The following is a 23,705-nucleotide window of genomic DNA, read 5'->3' on the forward strand; positions in this document are numbered from 1 at the left end:
AGCCCTCTGTTGTGCACTGTACACTACCTATCCACTTTCCCGATCACATGGTAGTTCCCCAGTGTAAGGCGCTAGTCGATTCAGGCGCAGCTGGAACTTTATGGATAGGGCATTCGCACGCCGTCAAGGCATTTCATTGGTTCCCCTCTCCATTCCACGTCCCCTCAGAGCACTCAATAGTCGACCATTACGGTCCGGGTTGGTTAAGGAAGTCACTATACCAGTCACCATGATCACCCAGGAGAATCATTTTGAGCAGGTGATTTTTTCGATTATTGAATCTCCTGCTTTCCCTGTGGTATTAGGTATCCCTTGGTTAGCACTCCACAACCCCAACTTCTCATTGCCGCAGAGGGCTCTCAAGGGGTGGTCGCGTGAGTGTCAGGGTAGGTGTCTAGATGTTTCCGTTGGTGCCACCACGGTGGAAAGTCCAGATAGTACCTCCACCGTGCGCCTTCCCCCCGAATACCGTGATCTGGCGCAAGCGTTCTCTAAAGCGCAGGCGACTAAGTTACCACCTCACCGGGCAGGGGATTGCACGATAAACCTCAGGGTATATGCTGTACCTCCCAGGAGTCATATATACCCCCTGTCACAGGCGGAAACGGTGGCTATGGAGACATATGTCACCGAGTCCCTGCTTCAGGGGTATATACGTCCCTCCACTTCACCCGCCTCCTCGAGATTCTTCTTTGTGAAGAAGAAGGACGGAGGTCTGCGCCCGTGCATTGATTATCAACCACTGAACAGGGAGACAATCATATTTAGTTATCCTCTCACCCTCATTCCTTCAATGGTTGAATCGATGCATGGGGTGCGCTTCTTCACCAAATTGAATCTCAGGAGTGCGTACAACCTGGTGCGTATTCGAGAGGGGGATGAGTGGAAAACAGCAGTCAGCACAACCACGTGGCATTATGAATACCTGGTGATGCCCTATGGTTTGATGAATGCTCCCTCAGTTTTCCAGTCCTTTGTGAACGAGGTGTTTCGGGACATGCTTGGTCGCGGTGTAGTGGTCTACATCGATGACATCCTGGTGTATTCCATTACTCGCACTGAGCATGTGTCCCTGGTTCGCAAGGTGCTGGCCCGACTGTTGGAGAATTACCTTTATACTAAGGCAGAGAAGTGTATGTTTTTCCAGCAGTCCATCTCTTTCCTTGGATACCGCATTTCCACCTCAGGGGTGGAGATGGAGGGAGATCGCATTTCAGCCGTGCGTAATTGGCTGACTCCAACCACGGTTAAGGAGGTGCAGGGATTCCTTGGCTTTGCCAACTACTATCAAATGTTTATCCGGGGCTTTGGCAAGGTCGCAGCCCCCATCACATCCCTGTTGAAGGGTGGGCCGTCCCGGCTCCGTTGGTCTGTTGAGGCGGATCTGGCCTTCAGGAGACTGCTGGGTCTGTTCACCTCAGCTCCGGTACTAGCCCACCCCGATCCATCACTACCGTTTGTAGTGGAGGTGGATGCGTCCGAGGTAGGGATGGGCGCTGTCCTATCCCAACGCTCGGGCACGCCACCCAAGCTCCGCCCCTGTGCCTTCTTCTTGAAGAAGCTCAGCCCGGCGGAGCAGAACTACGACGTTGGTGATCGGGAGCTGTTGGTTGTTGTCCGAACTTTGACCGTGTGGAGGCATTGGCTCGAAGGGGCGAAACACCCTTTCCTCGTCTGGACGGACCACAGTAACCTGGAGTACATCCGGGCAGCGAGGAGGCTGAATCCTCGCCAGGCCAGGTGGGCCCTATTCTTCACCCGGTTTGATTTTACATTGTCATACATTCCGGGTACAAAGAACGTGAAGGCAGATGCACTGTCCCGGCTGTATGACACAGAGGAGAGGCCCAGAGACAACACCCCCATACTCCCGGCCTCCCGCATTGTGGCGCCGGTAGTATGGGCGATGGACACGGATATAGAGCAGGCATTACGCACAGATCCATCTACACTGGGCTGCAGTACGTGCCTGCTCTTATCAGTGATCATCTGATCTTCTGGGCACACACGTCACCCTCCTCTGGTCACCCAGGTATCGGTCGTACAGTGCGCTGCCTGAGCGGAAAGTACTGGTGGCCTACCTTGGTTAAGGACGTGAGGGTGTACGTCTCCTCCTTCTCGGTGTGCGCCCAGAGTAAGGCACCTAGGCACCTCCCAGCGGGTAAGCTACAACCATTACCAGTTCCACAACGACCATGGTCTCACCTTAGCATTGATTTTCTGACTGATCTTCCCCTCTCCCAAGGTAACACCACCATCCTGGTCGTTGTGGACCGCTTCTCAAAGTCCTGCCGCCTCCTTCCTCTGCCCGGTCTCGCCACAGCCCTGCAGACTGTGGAGGCCCTGTTTACTCACGTCTTCCGGCACTACAGGGTACCAGAGGATATAGTGTCTAACCGAGGTCCCCAGTTCACGTCCAAGGTCTGGAAGGCGTTCATGGAACGTCTGGGGGTCTCGGTCAGCCTGACCTCTGGGTTCCACCCCAAGAGTAATGGGCAGGTGGAACGGGTAAATCAGGACGTGGGTAGGTTCCTGCGGTCCTACTGCCAGGACCGGCCGAGGGAGTGGTTAGTGTTCTTGCCATGGGCAGAATATGCCCAGAACTCTCTCTGCCACTCCTCCACTAACCTAACGCCTTTCCAGTGTGTTCTAGATTACCAACCGGTTCTGGCACCGTGGCACCAGAGCCAGACCGAGGCTCCTGCGGTGGATGACTGGTTTTGGCGTGCGGAGGAGAGGTGGGATGCTGCCCACGTTCACCTCCAACGCGCCGTGCGTCGTCAGAAGGCCAACGCTGACCGCCACCGCAGTGAGGCCCCCGTCTTTGTACCGGGGGATCGGGTCTGGCTCTCGACCCGGAATCTGCCCCTCCGCCTGCCCTGCTGGAAGCTGAGCCCGCGGTTTGTGGGGCCGTTCAAAGTCCTGAGGAGAGTCAACGAGGTCACATATAGGTTATTACTTTCCCCTGATTACCGTATTAACCCCTCGTTTCATGTGTCTCTCCTTAGGCCGGTGGTAGCTGGTCCACTCCAGGAGTCTGAGGTGCGGGAGGTCCCTCCACCTCCTCTTAACATTGAGGGGGCCCCGGCGTACTCGGCCCGCTCCATCCTGGATTCGAGGCGTCGGGTGGGGGGCCTTCAGTACCTCATAGAGTGGGAGGGGTACGGTCCGGAGGAACGGTGCTGGGTCCCGGTGAGGGATATCCTCGATCCCTCCATGTTACGGGATTTCCACCATCGCCATCCGGCTCGACCTGCTCTGTGTCCTCCTGGCCGTCCCCGAGGCCGGGGTCGGCGCGCTGATGGAGCCGCGCGTCAAGGGGGGGCGGGTACTGTCACGACTTCCGCTGAGGCTGCCTCTCCTCCTTGTTCGGGCAGGCTTCGGCGTTCGTAGTCACTGGCTAACTAGCTGCTGCCGATCCATTTATCATCACTCCACTTGTCTTGTCTAATTAATCACACACACCTGGTTCTTATCCCCAATTATTCATTGTATAAGTGTTCCCTCTGCTTCCTTGTCTGTGTGGGTGATTGTTTGTAGTGAGCTGTGTGTAGCTCGGTTGAGCTACCCTTACCTTGTTGTTGCCAGGGTAGTATTTTCCCCTGTGCCTGAGTGTTGTTGTCGCATGCTTGCGCAACTGTTTATCGACGGAATAAACTCTTTGGATGCGTATTACTCTCCTGCGCCTGACTCCTTCTATCACACGTATCACACACACACATAGACACACACACACACACAGACACACACACACATAATAATACTAAGAATTTAACAGTGCTGCTGAAAGAACATGCCCTCTTTGCTGTCAACAAAAATGTGCTCCTCTGATGGAGAAAGGTGAATTGTACAATTGAAAAAACACCATTATGTAAATGTACCCATATTTCATGTTTGTTTTTCTTTGTGTCTGTGTGTGTGCATTTGTGCGTGTGTGTGTGTTTCCAGGATGTGGGCGGGATGTGTGAATGAGTCAGTCTGTGGAGTTAACCTGTGTGATGGCATCTGATCCAGCTCAGCCAGACTGAAGAGATTCATTTAGAGGAGACTTCCAAGAGCAAAGAGGCCAATCCATACACCCTCAGTGTGTGTTTGTGTGTTTGTCTTTGTTTTTGTGTGTGTGTGTGTGTGTTACCTGTGAGGTGGAAGGTGGGCCAGGAGCCCAGGTCACAGGCTCGGCAGGTGTACTCATCAAACACAAACTCATTCTCCTTACAGGGAGTGCAGGTCCAGCAGCAGCTCACCTCTCCTTTACGGATCACCTGGAGGACACACACACCAGAAAAACACCCTCATCAGCTCAGGAAAAACCCACCAATCAGAATGCTGCAAAAATACTATCTTAGAGAGAATGCACCAATGAGATCGAAACATCAACAGAGATAATCTAGAAGGGTCCTTGTCATCGCCAGCCTTTCACCTCCTCCCTCCCTTCCCCCCTAGGGTGCGTTTCACCTTTATCTGTCCCTTGTCACAGGGTTCGCTGCAGACTGATTTGATGATGGTGTCCTTGCTGGCCCAGATTTCATCATCATCGATCTTCAGCCCACTGTTGTCCCAGCTCCCTACGTTAATGTAGTCATAGTAGTCCTTCCCCATCTTCTTAAAGTTCATGATCTCATATCTGACACAGACACACACACACACACACACACACAGACACACACACAAACACACACACACAGACACACACACACACACACACACACACAGACACACACACAGACACACACACACACAGAGACACACACACAGAGACACACACACACACACACACACACACAGGAGTCAGTACCTCTGAATCTATTGATACATACATACTAAGGTACAGAGATATATGGGATGAGATCACCACAGCCAGGTGACTCACTGCTCTTGTTATTTATGATGTCCTATTTAGACACACACACGCACACACGCGCACATATACACACGCACACACGCGCGCACACACACACACACGTACCGGCCAGGTGAGTCTCCGTTCTCGTCAAACAGGATGCCTTCTCCAGACACGCCTGTGAAGTTGGTCTTCATCAGGAAGTCCAGCAGTGTGGCTCCATCTATAGGTCGCATGGCATCACACAGCCCCTGGATCACCATCATCAGCATCATCATCATCAACATCATCATCATCATCATCATCATCAACACCATCATCATCATCATCATTAGCAGCATCATCAACATCATCATCACCATCATCATCTCGATGACAATATGAGCAATCCCAACTATAATCAACTATAATAGTGACAGTGGGTTGTGTTTAGTCCAGTCCAGTCCAGTAGCACCCACCTGGTAGCCTGGGCAGAGTGAGCGCTGCATGTTATGGAGCCCATAGGCCATGGAGTAGATGGCATTGATCACAAAGCCCATCTTAGTGTCCTGGGCATACTGCTGTCGCAATGACTCCCGCTCTGGGAGAGAACCAGAGAGGAGAAAGACAGAAAAAGAGAGAATGGGAAGATGGAGAGAGGGGAGGGGGGGGGGGGGGGGATGGAGGGAGGGGAGGGGAGGGGGGGGGGGGTGGAGGGAGGGGAGGGTGGAGATGGGGGGGAGATGGAGGGAGGGGGGGGAGAGATGGAGGGAGGGGGGAGATGGAGGGAGGGGAGGGGAGGGGGAGATGGAGGGAGACGGGGGAGATGGAGGGGGGGTGGATGGTGAAGGGGGGAGATGGAGGGAGGGGAGGGGGAGATGGAGGGAGAGGGGGAAGATGGAGGGGGGAGGGGAGGGGAGGGGGGAGATGGAGGGAGAGGGGGGAGATGGAGGGGGGGGTGGATGGCGGGGGGGGTGGAGGGAGGGGGGAGATGGAGGGAGAGGGGGGAGATGGATGGCGAGGAGGGGGGGGTGGAGGGAGGGGAGGGGGGTGGAGGGAGAGGAGGGGAGGGGAGATGGAGGGAGGGGAGCGGGAAGATGGAGGGAGAAGGGGGAAATGGAGGGAGGGGAGGGGGGAGATGGAGGGCGAGGAGGGGGGAGATGGAGGGAGGGGGAGATGGAGGGGGGGATGGAGGGAGAGGAGGAGGGAGGGGGTTGGAGGGAGAGGAGGAGGGAGGGGGTTGGAGGGAGCGGGGGGAGATGGAGGGAGGGGAGGGGGGAGATGGAGGGAGGGGAGGGGGAGATGGAATGGGGGATGGAGGGAGAGGAGGAGGGAGGGGGTTGGAGGGAGGGGAGGGGAGGGGAGGGAGGGGAGGGGGGGTGGGGGGGAGATGGAGGGATAAGGATGGAGGGAGGGAGAGAAAAAGGAAGAGACCAATTAGACCAACCTGTATCTAATAACCTGTTCTGCCTTTATGAAACTTCAAACACCCTCTTTTCCCATCTCCTCCCACACCTCTCCTCTCTAGCCGTGGTTACACCTTGCATTAACATGTGGTTGTCGTCATCTGATCAAGATGATCCGAGATTTGTTGCGTCTACACATGGTAATAAACTGTGTATCTTATCTGCCCACTTCGTCCGTATTGCGACCAGATTCCCTGGTCCCTTCCTGTGTTGAAATTAATCCAACCTGCCTTGGACCTCCCATTATGACACAAGCTGTATAAATCGACAAAAAACAGCACATTTTTATAGTCAATAGATATATACTTTCATCATTACAACTTACTTTTGTTATCCAACGATTTAAGACTGGGCATAATAGTCTACTGTCCTGACTCTTTTAAGCTACGATAAGTTACTGTCCCGATAACCTCAACCTGTCCACAGCCAATAAATATTCACAGAATCTCTCCCATCCCTAAAAAAGTCACCACACAAACGATCTGAGTATTTGGATGTGTACAAAATACAAATAATACACAGTAGAAATAAAAATGCCATTTAGGCTCTAAGGCACACAGTAGAAACAGAAACAGGTTAAGTTACAGAGTAAGCTACAAAGTGCATCTCTGAATGGTGCAACACATTATCCAAACAGGTCTGGACAGGGTTGTTCTTTAAATAAATAAATTGGTCATTTAGCAGACGCTCTTATCCAGAGCGACTTACAGGAGCAATTTAGGGTTAAGTGCCTTGCTCAAGGGCACATCGACAGATTTTTCACCTAGTCGGCTCGGGGATTAGAACCAGCGACCTTTCAGTTACTGGCACAACGCTCTTACCCACTAAGCTACCTGCCGTGAGCATGGATGTTTACATACCTTGTCTTTACATTATTGTAATCTTGTATTGTAAATAAGGCCTAAACAGCACCATAGGAAGAAAAAAAGTGACATACTGGGAGAACATTTAATCTGTTCTTTAAAGGTTCCCAGAATGTTTCATTAGGTTGTGGAAACAGTCTGGTGGGAACATTGTGGGGACATCACAAAATATATGTTCCCAAAACACAAAAAAGCTGTACAGTTGGAGATTCTTACAGAAGATTCTCAACATTCTTACAATATTAAAGGATTGTCCTTTGCAACCTAACTTAAACATTGTATGAATGTCATAACAACTGAACATATTTTGTGTTTTGGGAACCTACAGTATCTCTTGTTCATTTAGCAGACAAGATTTGCTTAGAATTCCATGGCATTATTTTATATTCTTTTATAGTATGAAGAATACAATTGAACAAAGCTGAATAAAATAGAAAATGGCATGGAATTCTAAGCAAATGTTGTCTGCTAAATGAACTAGTGTAGCCCACAGCCTTATGGCATAGCCAGATCAGGGCCTAACATAAGGACAACTCAGAGTATGCTATTCTGTCATTTTTTCTCAAAACGATTTTAAGGAATGCGCACATGCGGCTATTCTGTGTTGAGCGGTTAACAAAGAAACAGGTCCTCCTATATGCTTAATTTCGAGTTATTTATGTAACTTTAGTTGTGATACAAACGTTTGGCTATATGTTTAGATTTTTTATACATTCTAAGGCTGCATGATGCGACTCTAATGATGATTTGAAAAAAGTCACATGAAAGGCATGAGCTCTGCTTTGTTTTTTGTGCAGGCTGTACACACTTCATCTCATTCACAATTTGACAAGCACTTGATAATGCCTTGAATTTCCCGGCGGCATCCCCTTTGTGTGGCCGTAATTCCCCCTAAAACAATCCATGCCTTTTGTGGACAGTGGCCATTGTGCCCTTGGGCTGAATATAATAATTATAATTCCCTTCTCCCGGCTGCGTGCTCCGAAGAACCTCTGACTCACATGGCTCTCTCAGATAGCTGAATTCTTAATAGCCAATGCCCGTCACGTGATCAGATCTTTTTCACAGGCTACAAGTGAAGACAGACACATCAGGGACGCAACTGCGCACATTCTTATCCAATTCCAAGGTGCATGTTGAAGATATTGGAAAAACTGTCCACATTTACTTTTCGTCAGCCAACAAGACGAGTCGGCCTAACGAACAGCAAAAGCACTTGCCTATGTACAAAAGTACAAAAGTTGACCTATTCTATTCTGTGCGAGAAATAAATATTCCAAACATAGTCTGGGACAGTTGTGGGGTGGGATAGATCCCAAATTAAACAACCACTAGCTTCAAAAAAATGTTTTTAAGCAATGACGCTGACGCAACAGATCAGAATGTTTAGCTTAAACTGTTGATAAACTATTAGGCTAATTCTTCACATTATAAGCGCAACAATGTGCACACGGCAGTAGGCTATAAGCACGAATGTTCCAAAATGCAATCAATTAGCGTATGTATGCCAGTTAGGCTCTACACCCATTGTAAAGCAAATTAATGTGCTTAATTTTAAGAAGTTATTTGGCCACTTAAGTTGTGATACAAACCTTATCAAAACATATAGGCCTATGGGCTAGGCTACATGAGGTGTGCGACTATGATTTGAAAAAGTCGCAAAAAAAAGGCATGCACTGTTTCTTGCTTACTGCACACAAGCTGGGCATCATTCACAAGTGATTATATATAATTCACAAGTGATAGGTTAATATTGTCACCCATCAGACTATTCTTGATTTAATCTTGTCTTTACATTACTAAATAATATATGTGTGAAATTAGTTTTGATTTAGAATGGACCATTATCATGCACCTGTCTCGAAACAGCAGCAGGGGAAAAATACATGTAATCTATGCACTTAAATAGCGAATGGAGGACGCTTTTTCCGTGGTTCATTTTCATGCCAGCCAGGTAGGCTATACTCCTGTTGTAAAGAGAAGCAATGTGCTTAATATTAGGAAAGTTGAGAAATAAATATAGTAGGCCTATAGAAAGCTGATGGGTTCCTCCTCTTTTTAATATAGGCCATCACTCTGTTTTCTCACGCAATTGCATAGCCTATTGAAATGTTGCACAACATGAGCTCATGGGCTCTTATGAAGTGTTTGATTAGATTTTTCATTAGATTTGCATTGATTTCAGAGTGATTAGGGGGACAATAGAGTGCTGAGTACCAGGCAGTTAGCAAGTTTGGTAGGCTACTAATGACCATCAGCAGCATCAGAGCTTGGAGAAGGCTAATTATGGTGACTAAACGTGTAGCTCAGTTGGTAGAGCATGGCGTTTGCAACACCAGGGTTGTGGGTTCGATTCCCACAGGGGGCCAGTATGATTTTTTTTTTTTATGTACTCACTAACTGTAAGTGGCTCTGGATAAGAGCGTCTGCTAAATGACTAAAATGTAAATGTAAATGGATTTTGACTGCCGTGTGGCGGTAACACGGTCACCGTAACAGCCCTATCAATGATACTATCTAGGCCTATATAACATTTGTGAAGTCATCAACAGCTGTTGTTTCAATTCAACTAAAAATAGACAATACATATAGGCCTAGGGTTTCAAGCTGTGGTTGAAATGTAATCTTCAAGTTAATCATGAATATGTTGGATTCACGTCTCCATTTCAACCAAAAATCTAAGTTAAAGAATAGTCAAACTTTATTTAAGGTGCATTTAAAGTTTAATTTAGTCCTATTCCTTAACTTTGATTTTTGGTTGAGAATTAAAGTCAGACTAAGTCAGTGGCATCTCCTTCAAATGTTGATATTTGGTTGCGTTGACAACCAAACACAACTCAATATCACTTTTGCAATACAGTAAATAGCATATTAACTTGTCGACAAGTTAACAAATTATATGTTGGATTCACATCCCCAACTAAACCAAAAATATAAGATAAAGCCAGTGGCTCAGATTAAACTGTCCAAGCATTAGATACATCTCCTAAATGGTAATATTTGGTTGCGTTGTCAACCTAACACAATTCAATATTACTTTTGTAATACAGTAAATACCCTAAAGTTAAGGCTATCTTATAAACTAATGTAACCATTTTTATGCAACCTTAAAATGAGTAACACATCCATGGCCACATTTTGAGGTTACTGTAACTATAAAAGTCTTATTATGTAATCATAGAAAGCGTGCATGTTCAAGATAGCATGCAAAGGTCGCAGGTCTGTGGAGATCTTCGCAATATAAAAATCTGCTCAGAATCTCCAACAGCATTGATCACTTGCACCATGTACTTTTAATGGAATCTCAACTACAGTCCAGGTCATTTCATTGTGCTATTAGATGAAGCACAGTGATAACACATTAAGTTATTGTATAAATACAAAATATCTAACATTGTATTCCCATTTGAACTTTTTTGTGCTTTAAATGGTTGAAAGTGCAGTGATAACACTTTTTGAGTGAGTGAAAAAAGATTGAAATCTCATTGATCAACGTCTCAACCAAAAAGTACCCACATTTCCACATTGAAATTACATGGTGTTCCCAGTAGGATGCCTGGTCAAATTATGAAAATGCACGGATAAAAGCGACAATCAATTAAAAGTACAAAGGCGCACATGTGTAAAGCAAATGGCTTTATAAAGAAATAAAGTGTCAATCTAAAAGTAGCCTAAAGAGTTCTTCATATTGAAGCCTACATTATATTAGACAGTGGCCTCGCTCATGCTTTCAGAAAGCTATGCGCCATTAAGCATCAGTTTGGACATATTCTGCACTGTATTGCTAGCTGGAAAATGCCAAAGATTTACAGAATATAATATAAAATATTAAAATCGAAAAGGATTGCATTTTAACACCAATGTATTATTTTCATATCTGATATAGCAACTTAAATAGAGTGTGAATAGCCCATCGTTCATTATACCTTGATCTAAAGGTACAGGGGAACATTAGACCTCCACATTATACCTTGATCTAAAGATACAGGGGAACATTAGACCTCCACATTATACCTTGATCTAAAGGTACAGGGGAACATTAGACCTCCACATTATACCTTGATCTAAAGGTACAGGGGAACATTGGACCTCCACATTATACCTTGATCTAAAGGTACAAGGGGAACATTAGACCTCCACATTATACCTTGATCTAAAGGTACAGGGGAACATTAGACCTCCACATTATACCTTGATCTAAAGGTACAGGGGAACATTAGACCTCCACATTATACCTTGATCTAAAGGTACAGGGGAACATTAGACCTCCACATTATACCTTGATCTAAAGGTACAGGGGAACATTGGACCTCCACATTATACCTTGATCTAAAGGTACAAGGGGAACATTAGACCTCCACATTATACCTTGATCTAAAGGTACAGGGGAACATTAGACCTCCACATTATACCTTGATCTAAAGGTACAGGGGAACATTAGACCTCCACATTATACCTTGATCTAAAGGTACAGGGGAACATTAGACCTCCACATTATACCTTGATCTAAAGGTACAGGGGAACATTAGACCTCCACATTATACCTTGATCTAAAGGTACAGGGGAACATTAGACCTCCACATTATACCTTGATCTAAAGGTACAGGGGAACATTAGACCTCCACATTATACCTTGATCTAAAGGTACAAGGGGAACATTAGACCTCCACATTATACCTTGATCTAAAGGTACAAGGGGAACATTAGACCTCCACATTATACCTTGATCTAAAGATACAGGGGAACATTAGACCTCCACATTATACCTTGATCTAAAGATACAGGGGAACATTAGACCTCCACATTATACCTTGATCTAAAGGTACAAGGGGAACATTAGACCTCCACATTATACCTTGATCTAAAGGTACAGGGGAACATTAGACCTCCACATTATACCTTGCCATACACTTGTCATGGACTGTTCTCTTCTGCTGCGGCTCCATAATAGTCCGTCCCATGCCTCCCCAATTTATTTGTAGTTCAGTTAAAATTCTACTATTACAGTCCTTGGCCTTTCTGTAGCTTACGATGTTTTTAAATATTAGATTTTGCGCTGGATTTGGACGTGGGAACGGGAGAACCCTTTTTCTCTCATTTGGGACGATCTTCATAAATATCTTTATTTCTACATGCCCATTTTATTCAGAGCTGGATGCGGCATTGGACTGTGGCATCCGACCACAATGCCAGTAGACTCTTGGTTTCTAATGAAGACCATGATCCTAATCCAACTGGCCAGCGGGATTGTTTTGTTGAGAGGGTGGGACATTGGCCAAATGTATACGTTTTCATAGTCCGGATTTGTTTACACTTCAAGGATGTCTGTACAAGATGCATCTTCGACTACCTCCGGATGTGGTCGGGTAGATCTAATCACAATCAGATCACAATGCGTCTTTTGATTGTCTACACCTGTTGACAAATGTGGGCACAATCAGAATGTGGACAAGATCAGGACAACGGACGCATGTTTGAACCAGGTATAAACGGGGCTTCTGTCTCATCTTGTTCAGTTCATTTTCATTAGAATACATGAGTCCTTTTGAAGCAATCACAGCGGAAGTTTTACATATGAATGGTGCGAAAGAGAGAGAGAGAGGGGGGGGGGGGGGAGATAAAGCGAAAGGGGGCGAGAGAGAGGGGGGGAGAGAGAGAGAGAAGGGGGGGAGAGATAGAGAGAAAGAGGGCGAGAGAGAGGGGGGAGAGAGAGAGGGGGGGAGAGATAGAGAGAAAGAGGGCGAGAGAGAGGGGGGAGAGAGAGAGAGGGGGAAGAGATAGAGAGAAAGGGGGCAAGAGAGAGGGGGGGAGATAGAGAGAGAGAGATGGGGGAGAGATAGAGAGAAAGGGGGCAAGAGAGAGGGGGGAGAGAGAGAGAGAGAGAGGGGGGAGAGATAGAGAGAAAGAGGGCGAGAGAGGGGGGGGGGAGAGAGAGAGAGAGCGAGGAGAGACTTTTGGACATAAAAGAGATGTTCCAGGTGTACTGGAAGGAGGGGGTGTCTGAATGAAAGGGTGATCTAAAGCTGCCTGCTCATTTTATATTAGTTCTGGAGAAACATGGCTCTGTGATGCCTCTGTGATTAGCAGAACTATAGCCCTGCATGAAAGTACACACACACACACACACACACACACACACACACACACACACACAAAGAGAGAGAGAGAGTGCCCAGCTGAATATGCAGATATATGAATGAACAGAGGAGTGAATGTGGCGGCAGGCTGAATGAAAGAGCCTCTTTGTCCAGATGTGTTGAATGGACTGGTCCGATCTGAGAGCTCCACTCCTGCCTGACGTCTTACAATCATATCTCTCCATTCTCTACTTCATACATCCTTTGACGTCATCATTGACGCCCACAAACACACCTGGTTTCCAGAACTGTGTGTGTGTGTGTATACTCACTGTTGCAGGTGCGGTTGTACTTGGGGCTCTCCTGTGGGTGTCCCTTCAGCCTACAGTGGAAGCGGTGTTGCCAGAACTCAGGGAACCAGGGGTTTCTCAGGTTGTTGTCCGGCCGCAGCTTCAGGTAGTACTCATCAAACCACTTCACATCAGCTGACTGCAGCTTGATGGTGATCCCCCCCGCCGCCTCGCGCACGTACCCATCCGTCACATCGTACCGGTCCGCCCAGCCATCACTGAGACAGGGGACACAGGGACATAGAAGTTAGAAACGATGAAAAGAATGTTAGAAACATAACGCAGTCACTGGAAAACAGGAACATTGGTCTTTGGTTCTGGGAGTGATGTGTCTGTTCCATACACAAGGCCTAAAGGGGTCCACTGGTTGGCGTCTTTGGTTGTTTATGTGCGTCTGTACTCTGTCATCATTTTCTGCTGACGCAATTCTTTATCTGTGTGTTGAAGTTGAAATAAAAATTGGAGAGTGATAACTTTATTTTTGGTTGCATTTCAGAGAATTTGCTCTCCTTTTGTGTCAGGCAGAAACCATAATAATAATAACCAGTTTAAAACCTGAAGGCATCTAGACAGCCCAGTCACAAAGCAGAGCCCCTGAATGGTGCTCATCACTGGTCCCAAACTGTAGTTATGAGTGAAAAGCAGAAGCGGTGGTGAAGGAGGCAGGAGGGGTAACCAAGGGCAGCTACACTATTCACCAGCAGAAACACAACCGCTCCGCCTGCCTCTCACACAGAAAGGAAAAAGAAACACACACACATACACACACATCCAATGCTGTTACACATTCTCTCTGTATTAAGCCTTCACAGTGTTGGCGGCTCACAGTGTGTGTGCGTGTGTGTGTGTAGGCCAGCTGGAAGGCTTCTTATTGTATTCAATTACATCTTTCTGTAGAGAGGTGAGAAGGACTAACACACTCACTCCATAAATAATGAAAACATTTATATCAGACTGACCACCTCTGCTACTTCCTCTCACCTCAAGGACACACACAGAGAATAGAGAGAGATGGAGAGAGAGACAGAGAGAAAGGGAGAGATGCTTTTTTAAATTATGAGTGAAATTCCATTTTCATCAAATTTTTGCCAAAACACACAAACACAACGCATATAAACATATAAATGCATACACACACGCACGCACACACACACACACACACACACACACACACACACACACACACACACACACACACACACACACACACACACACACACACACACACACACACACACACACACACACACACACACATACACACACACACAAGCCAAGGCCACTGAGAGAATCAAACCAATTTTATTTTATTTTATTTGTCACATGCGCCGAATACATCAGGTGTAGACCTTACAGTGAAATGTTTACTTACAAGCCCTTAACCAACAATGCAGTTTTAAGAAAAATAAGTGTTGAGTAAAAAATAGATAAGTAACATTTTTTAATAACAAATAATTAAAGAGCAGCAGTAAATGCTGTTTTGGCTCACAGCCTGACTGCCAGGCCCTCCCAAACAACAACAACAACAACAACAACAACAACAACAACATCAACAACTCCTCATAGACAGACTCCTGCCAATAGATGTAAATCAAGATTCATCTCTATACTCCTGCCCCTCCAACACACACACACACACACACACACACACACACACACACACACACACACACACACACACACACACACACACACACACATTGACAACCAGGGGAGGAAAGTGGGAGGTGCTGTAAGGGTATATGTATGCATGTGTGCTTGGATTGTGGGCAGTGGGCCTATAGTTTGGCAGGGTGGCCAGATGGCATGTTTGTGGGCATGCTGACAAGAGCCCAGCCCTGGCTATGGCAGATCTATAGAACATGAGGGTGAAACCACATGAATGTAAATTCCAGTCCCTATGATAGAGCACTGTCACAATCCAGTTAGACAGATGGAGGAGAAGGGAGAGATGGGGAGGAAAGAGAGAGAGAGAGAGGGAGGGAGGGAGGGAGGGAGGGAGGGAAGGAAGGAAGGAAGGAAGGAAGGAAGGAAGGAAGGAAGGAAGGAAGGAAGGAAGGAAGGAAGGAAGGAAGGAAGGAAGGAAGGAAGGAAGGAAGGAAGGAAGGAAGGAAGGAAGGAAGGAAGGAAGGAAGGAAGGAAAGGAAGGAAGGAAGGTTTCACAGAACAATTATGTATGCTAGTCCAAGCGGAGCATGTATTCATGTATATCATGTATATCATGTATTCATGTATATCATGTATTCATGTATTCCTGTATATCATGTATTCATGTATTCCTATATATCATGTATTCATGTACATCATGTATTCATGTGTTCCTATATATCATGTATTCATGTATATCATGTATTCATGTATATCATGTATTCATGTATATCATATATATCATGTATTCATGTATATCATGTATTCATGTATATAATGTATATCATGTATTCATGTGTTCCAATATATATTGTATTCATGTATATCATGTATATCATGTATTCATGTATATCATGTATATAATGTATATCATGTATTCATGTATTCATGTATTCCTGTATACCATTTATTCATGTATATCATGTATTCATGTATTCCTGTATATCATGTATTCCCGTATATCATGTATTCATGTATCTCATGTCTTCATGTATTCATGTATATCATATACAGTATATCATGTATTCATGTATTCTACTCATTCCATACAGTGGCTTGCGAAAGTTTTAACCCTTCCTTGGCATTTTTCTTATTTTGTTGCATTACAACTTTGAATTAAAATGGATTTTTGGGGGGTTTGTATCATTTGATTTACACAACATGCCTACCACTTAGAAGATGCAAAATATTTTTTCTTGTGAAACAAACAAGAAATAAGACAAAAGAACAGAAATCTTGAGCGTGCATAACTATTCACCCACCCAAAGTCAATACTTTGTAGAGCCACCTTTTGCAGCAATTACAGCTGCAAGTCTCTTGGGGTATGTCTCTATAAGCTTGGCACACTAGCCACTGGGATATTTACCCATTCTTGAAGGCAAAAGGGTCATTGTCCTGCTGGAAGGTGAACCTCCGTCCCAGTCTCAAATCTCTGGAAGACTGAAACAGGTTTCCCTCAAGAATTTCCCTGTATTTAGCGCCATCCATCATTCCTTCAATTCTGATCAGTTTCCCAGTCCCTGCCGATGTTCTCGGGGTGATGAGAGGTGTTGGGTTTGCACCAGATATAGCTAAATTTTAGTCTCATCTGACCAGAGTACCTTCTTCCATATGTTTGGGGAGTCTCTCACATGGCTTTTGGCAAACGTGTTTGCTTATTTTTTTCTTTATGCAATGGCTTTTTTCTTCCTTGCCTGGTTCGTGAGTTTTGGTGGGTGGCCCTCTCTTTTTAATAATGGATTTAATGGTGCTCCGTGGGATGTTCAAAGTTTCAGATAGTTTTTTATAACCCAACCCTGATCTGTACTTCTCCACAACTTTGTCCCTGACCTGTTTGGAGAGCTTCTTGGTCTTCATGGTGCCGCTTGCTTGGTGGTGCCCCATGCTTACTGGTGTTGCAGACTCTGGGACCTTTCAGAACAGGTGTATATATACTGAGATCATGTGACAGATCATGTGACACTTAGATTGCACACAGGTGGACTTTATTTAACTAATTATGTGACTTCTGAAGGTAATTGGTTGCACCATATCTTATTTAGGGGTTTCATAGCAAAGGGGGAGAAATACATATGCACGCACCACTTTTCCGTCAGTAATTTTTTTCATTTCACTTTACCAATTTGGACTATTTTGTGTATGTCCATTACATGAAATCCAAATAAAAACAGGTTGTAATGCAACAAAATAGGGAAAACGCAAGGCACTGTAAATTCTAGATGTGTTCCTACTGTACATGATCACTAACTGTTCTTTCAGTTGTCTGTGAACCAAGCAACATCCCCAGGCTTCAACAGAATGTATGTGTGTCTTCTGTGTAATTCATGAGGCATTGTAACACTGGTATTTCTCAATGCTCTCTCTCTCTGTCTCTCTGTCTCTCTCTCTCTGTCTCTCTCTCTCTCTCTCTCTCTCTCTCTCTCTCTCTCTCTCTCTCTCTCTCTCTCTCTCTCTCTCTCTCTCTCTCTCTCTCTCTCTCTCTCTCTCTCTCTCTCTCTCTCTCTCTCTCTCTCTCTCTCTCTCTCTCTCTCTCTCTCTCTCTCTCTCTCTCTCTCTCTCTCTCTCTCTCTCAATTCAATTCAATTCAACTGAAGGGCTTTATTGGCATGGGAAACATATGTTAACATTGCCAAAGCAAGTGAAATAGATACATTGCCTTGCAAAAGTATTCATCCCCCTTGGCGTATTTCCTATTTTGTTGCATTACAACCTGTAATTTAAATGGATTTTTATTTGGATTTCATGTAATGGACATACACAAAATAGTCCAAATTGGTGAAGTGAAATGAAAAAAATAACTTGTTTCAAAAAATTCTAAAAAATAAATAACTGAAAAGTGGTGCATGCTTATGTATTCACTCCCTTTGCTATGAAGCCCCTAAATAAGATCTGGTGCAACCAATTACCTTCAGAAGTCACATAATTAGTTAAATAAAGTCCACCTGTGTGCAATCTAAGTGTCACATGATCTGTCACATGATCTCAGTATATATACACCTGTTCTGAAAGGCCCCAGAGTCTGCAACACCACTACGCAAGGGGCACCACCAAGCAAGCGGCACCATGAAGACCAAGGAGCTCGCCAAACAGGTCAGGGACAAAGTTGTGGAGAAGTACAGATCAGGGTTGGGTTATTAAAAAATATCCGAAACTTTGAACATCCCACGGAGCACCATTAAATCCATTATTAAAAAATGGAAAGAATATGGCACCAAAACAAACCTGCCAAGAGAGGGCCACCCACCAAAACTTATGAACCAGGTAAGGAGGGCATTAATCATAGAGGCAACAAAGAGACCAAAGATAACCCTGAAGGAGCTGCAAAGCTCCACAGCGGAGATTGGAGTATCTGTCCATAGGACCACTTTAAGCCATACACTCCACAGAGCTGGGCTTTACAGAAGAGTGGCCAGAAAAAAGCCATTGCTTAAAGAAAAAAATAAGCAAACACGTTTGGTGTTCGCCAAAAGCCATGTGAGAGACTCCCCAAACATACGGAAGAAGGTACTCTGGTCAGATGACACTAAAATGTAGCTTTTTGGCCATCAAAGAAAATGTCTGGCGCAAACCCAACACCTCTTATCACCCTGAGAACACCATACCCACAGTGAAGCATGGTGGTGGCAGCATCATGCTGTGGGGATGTTTTTCAGCGGCAGGGACTGGGAAACTGGTCAGAATTGAAGGAATTTGTGGTATGTATATTTTATCATTTCATTTAGGATACCATCAATACCACAGGCCTTTTTGGGTTGGAGGGTTTGTATTTTGTCTTGTATTTCATTCAATGTAATTGGATAATCCAGTGGGTTCTGGTAGTCTTTAATAGTTGATTCTAAGATTTGTATTTGATCATGTATATGTTTTCGCTGTTTGTTCTCTGTTATAGGGCCAAAAAGATTGGAGAAGTGGGTTATCCATACATCTCCATTTTGGATAGATAACTCTTCGTGTTGTTTGTTTAGTGTTTTCCAATTTTCCCAGCAGTGGAACAATCTGTGTCTCTGTGTCTCTGTGTCTGTGTCTCTCTCTGTGTCTCTCTCTGTGTCATACAGCTTGTTAGAGAACACTGACACACAGACACTGCCACACCACACAGGAAATAGGAGGCATCTTCCACACTACGTAATGGACTCACACACACACACACACAGTCACACACACGGTCACACAAACATGCATGAACTGTAACGCTGCAATTGGAGAATAATGAACAAGATATATTTTTGATCGCCCTTTTTCTCTCCCTCTCTTGTTCTCTCTCTCTTTCTCCATCTTTCTCCTCACTCGGTCATGCCATCCTGGCTCTCTGAGCCCCCAGAGAACAAAAACTCATTTTCTCAAACAGCAGCGCTCCAAACTACTCCAAACTGCAGCCTGATTGGAGACAGGAGGTGTTTGTGTCTCTCTCTTTCTCTCTATCTATCTCTCTCTCTCGCCCATTACCCCATCTGTCTCCCTCTGTAGCTTCTCTCTCTCTCTCCCACCCTCCGTCTTTTTATCTCTCGCTCTCGCTCTCGCGCTCTATCGCTCAGATCCTAAGTCATGGTTCTGGCATTTGTCCCTGAGAGATGCATATCGCTCTGTTAGGCCCTGCGTACGGACACAGGCTACTCATGCGTGTAAAGCTTACCATATGCTTCTGTGAGGGCAGAAATTGCAAGATTATGTTATAATACTGTTATTGCATCAAATGGTTGTTTTCTGCAATAGAATAGGGTTCTTAGAACTCTCATGTGTCTGTGTTAACACTGACAGTAGATTTACGATGCCTTTGGTGATAAAACCTACAGCAGGCATACCGTAGAATGAGTTGGTGTTTGTGTAATGAGGTGGCAGGGAGAGATGGCTCGGGTATGGATAATGATGAGAGGAAGCTTGTTTTGGGGGCCCAACTCTGGTTTCTGTACAATAAGAACAGTCTTCACGGCAAATGCTATCTGGCTAGGGGTTACTCCTTTCTCATATATCAAGTCTCACCTTGTGACCCATTCCATACATCTGTTATTTGTCATGTAGACTTAGAGGGTGTATCTTTGCTATAAAATATATTTGTATTCTTTGTGTCGGGGCTCTCAGCCAACAGTCAAGACTGTTGAGCAGACCAGCCTCGGTTATTGCCTTATTGATACGTTTTGAATAAAGTAATGTCCTGATTGGTGATTGACCCTGTCTTTATTGATTAAAATGTCATATAGCAGCAGCTTATGGACACAGGCTACTCATGCGTGTAAAGCTTACCGTATGCTTCCCAGTCGAAACAGTTGGTGCATATATTATGATGACGTTTTTGTTTTCATCCGTTTTTTATCCAACATTTTCTTGAGGCATGTCGAAGTTCGTTAGCTGAATTTTATGCCCCTTTGTTGGTGATTGGTCAACAATACTACTCCTAGTAGGAGTGAGAACATGAAGTGTTTGTTGTCATTCAGCGAGAGACGACAAATGTTTTCACTTGAGAAATATTGCACCAATATCTTAGTTAGATGTGAAATTGCACAACTAAGACCTCGGCAAAAACGTCAAAATTAATGACTGATTTCTTGAGTTGTCTATTTTGAGGATGTGTTTCTGGCCATGTTGTTGCTACGGTGTCTCAAGAGGGACAAACAACAGTAATATTGACGCTTTTTTATTTTTTCCAAGATAAGGTCTTTAGGGAGTATGCGAGCACAGACGCTCGCTTCGCCTAGCCGAGTTCTGCTAGGATCAAACCGAACCTTTGTATGCAGATGCCTTTACAGGTGTGTGAGAGGTGTGTGGAAGGTGAGTGAGAGGCAGATAAATCTGTTCAGTGCTTGCTGTTGCAGACCTTATTTGGAGCTGTGTTGTCACTAAAACCTTTTGTTTCCTAGAGCCCTAAGTGTATAATGTGGTGGTGGTGTTGATGGTGGTGTTGGTTGAGGTGGTGGGGTGATGGTGGGGTGGTGATGGTGATGGTGGGGTGGTGGTGTTGATGGTGATGGTGGTGGGGTGGTGGTTGTGATGGTTGTTGTTGTTGTTGTTGTTGTTTGTGTCTATGTATTTCTCCTCCTGCCACAATCAATCACCCTGTCAATCCCTCTATCCTTCCTTGTCTCAGCCCTGTCAGTCTCTCAGACCTCCCTCCCCTTCTCTCTCTCAGACCTCCCTCCCCTTCTCTCTCCCTGACCTCCCTCCCCTTCTCTCTCTCAGACCTCCCTCCCCTTCTCTCTCTCAGACCTCCCTCCCCTTCTCTCTCTCAGACCTCCCTCCCCTTCTCTCTCCCAGACCTCCCTCCCCTTCTCTCTCCCAGACCTCCCTCCCCTTCTCTCTCTCAGACCTCCCTCCCCTTCTCTCTTTCAGACCTCCCTCCCCTTCTCTCTCTCAGACCTCCCTCCCCTTCTCTCTCTCAGACCTCCCTCCCCTTCTCTCTCTCAGACCTCCCTCCCCTTCTCTCTCTTAGACCTCCCTCCCCTTCTCTCTCTCAGACCTCCCTCCCCTTCTCTCTCTCAGACCTCCCTCCCCTTCTCACACACACAAACACAGAGATGCACCCAGCCTCTGAAGTGAGGCCTCTGTGAGGCCTAACAGCACCTGGTTATGCAACTCACTGCGTAGGCGAAGGCTGTGATGAGCAGAGGGCTTCATAAGAGGTACTCAGTGTGTGTGAGGTCCTCAGTGTGTGTGAGGTCCTCAGTGTGTGTGAGGTCCTCAGTGTGTGTGAGGTCCTCAGTGTATGTGTGTGTGTGTGCGTGTGCGTGTGTGTTTCCACTGCTAGTCCACCCCTTGGCCATATAAAAAAACTGCCCTCATCTCAATCCCCAGATGAACTCATCAATATCCTCATCAATCCCTCAGCAGCCGATCAATTAGGTACTGGATAACAATAAAATAGCTACATGACGGTCCTAACGAGAAATGTTGAAAGGGTTTAAAGTCTCTCTCTCTCTCTCTCTCTCTCTCTCTCTCTCTCACTCTCTCTCTCTCTCTTTCTGTGTTAGAGTGTTGGGCCAGTAACCAAAAGGTTGCTTGTTTGAATACCGGAGCCGACAAGGTGAAAAAATCTGTTGCTGTGCCTTTGAGCAAGGCACTTAAACCTAATTGCTCCAGCGGTGCTGTACAAAGGTGACCCTGGCCGTGACCCCAATCCCTGTGGGTGTCTCGGGGGGAGTTGGGATATGCAAAAGAACCCATTTCCATTACAAAGTGTGTAACAGGACAAATACAAGAACCCACCCAAATGATTTATTCTCCTTCCATCTCTATATTTCTTCTCTATCTCTCCATCTCCATGTGTCCCTCTTTCTCTCTCTTCTCTCTCTCACATCAAATGTGTTTGGGATTCCAGGGCTGTTGTCATGGTTTCCAACCCATGCTGAACATTGCGTCTGTCTGTCGTGTATTCTGTTAGTACATTACAGGGTTCCCCAACTGGCAGTCCACGGCCGTGGTTATAGTTGGTCCCCGAAGTTTTTAGAGCAAAGAAAAAATAAAATATATTTTATTTTATTTTGTATTGTTGATCCGCTCACCAGGAGATCAGCTCCAAGTGATTTTAATTTGAGAAATCTGTTCCCAAGTATTCCCACGCATTATAGAGAGACGTATAGAAATGTAAGCAAGGTTTGAAATGACTATGTTTTAGTCAAATATTTTATCTGTTTGGGATTCTTGTGGTCAATTTGCAGTCAAATGATGTGAAATTATGTTCTGGCCCCCCGACCATCCGCTCAAGAAAAAATTGGCCGTGGCTGAATCCTTGGTGTAATACATCCCATCACAGAGGTACAGACAACCAGAGCCAGGTAGATATTGGCTCTGCAGTCACACAACCAGTCAGCAGTTATCAATTCCAACACCTGATATCGTCTCTCATACCATCCTGTTCCATTGTGAATTAAAAGCTCTCTGTCTCTAATCTATGAATACCTTAGCATCAGAAACCCAGACCCTCTTTAGACAAACAACTCTCCCAACAAATCACCAAACAGACATGCTAGAACCTTTGCAGTGGTTTTAGTGAAGGTAGTTGATGCAAACTAGCCACTTGCGAAATGCACTCATTCAAAATAACCTCAGTGATCTCCATCTTGCTAGCTGCTATTTTGTGTCCGGGGGATGTGGGCAACAAGCGGATGAGGCAGTAAGGTAGGCAGACCACTCCCAGACAGTCCAAGCCATTTTAGTTTCTTTTTGACCATTTTAATTGAAAACAATCACAGTAAGGTACTTGTTACCCAGAAATTATTTGATATTGAGGTAAAAAAAAAAAAAAAGAACTCTGCATTGGACCTTTAATAATACATCACAATTAACAGCTCACTTCAATCAAGTCTCTAATCAAAATATTATTTAGCGCTAGCTAGCTCACAACCCCAAGCCACACCATTGGTCAGGACATGAGGTAACACTGTTCTTTTTACTGTTGCTATTTTCGGTAATGCCACTCTATTCACTTTTCATGGCCACACACACACACCAGAAAGTAAACACAGTAAGAACGTACAGTACACACTCTGTCC

The 23,705-nt window shown here is 45.3% G+C and overlaps 1 protein-coding gene across 1 annotated transcript in view; it reads right to left on the reverse strand.

Moving 5' to 3' along the window:
- Positions 1–23,705, reverse strand: part of LOC311122540 (metabotropic glutamate receptor 5-like) — a gene marked incomplete at both ends in the record, with an annotated part of 37,458 nt that overhangs the window by 8,442 nt on the left and 5,311 nt on the right. The window contains 5 exons of the mRNA XM_084196883.1: positions 4,136–4,262; positions 4,456–4,624; positions 4,967–5,091; positions 5,299–5,420; positions 13,558–13,793. Coding sequence (XP_084053009.1) covers positions 4,136–4,262; positions 4,456–4,624; positions 4,967–5,091; positions 5,299–5,420; positions 13,558–13,793 — 779 coding nt within the window. The remainder of the gene's footprint in view (positions 1–4,135; positions 4,263–4,455; positions 4,625–4,966; positions 5,092–5,298; positions 5,421–13,557; positions 13,794–23,705) is intronic.

The sequence above is a fragment of the Coregonus lavaretus genome, assembly GCF_964263955.1.
Source record: "Coregonus lavaretus genome assembly, contig: HAP1_SCAFFOLD_600, whole genome shotgun sequence".
Taxonomy (NCBI): Eukaryota; Metazoa; Chordata; class Actinopteri; order Salmoniformes; family Salmonidae; genus Coregonus; species Coregonus lavaretus.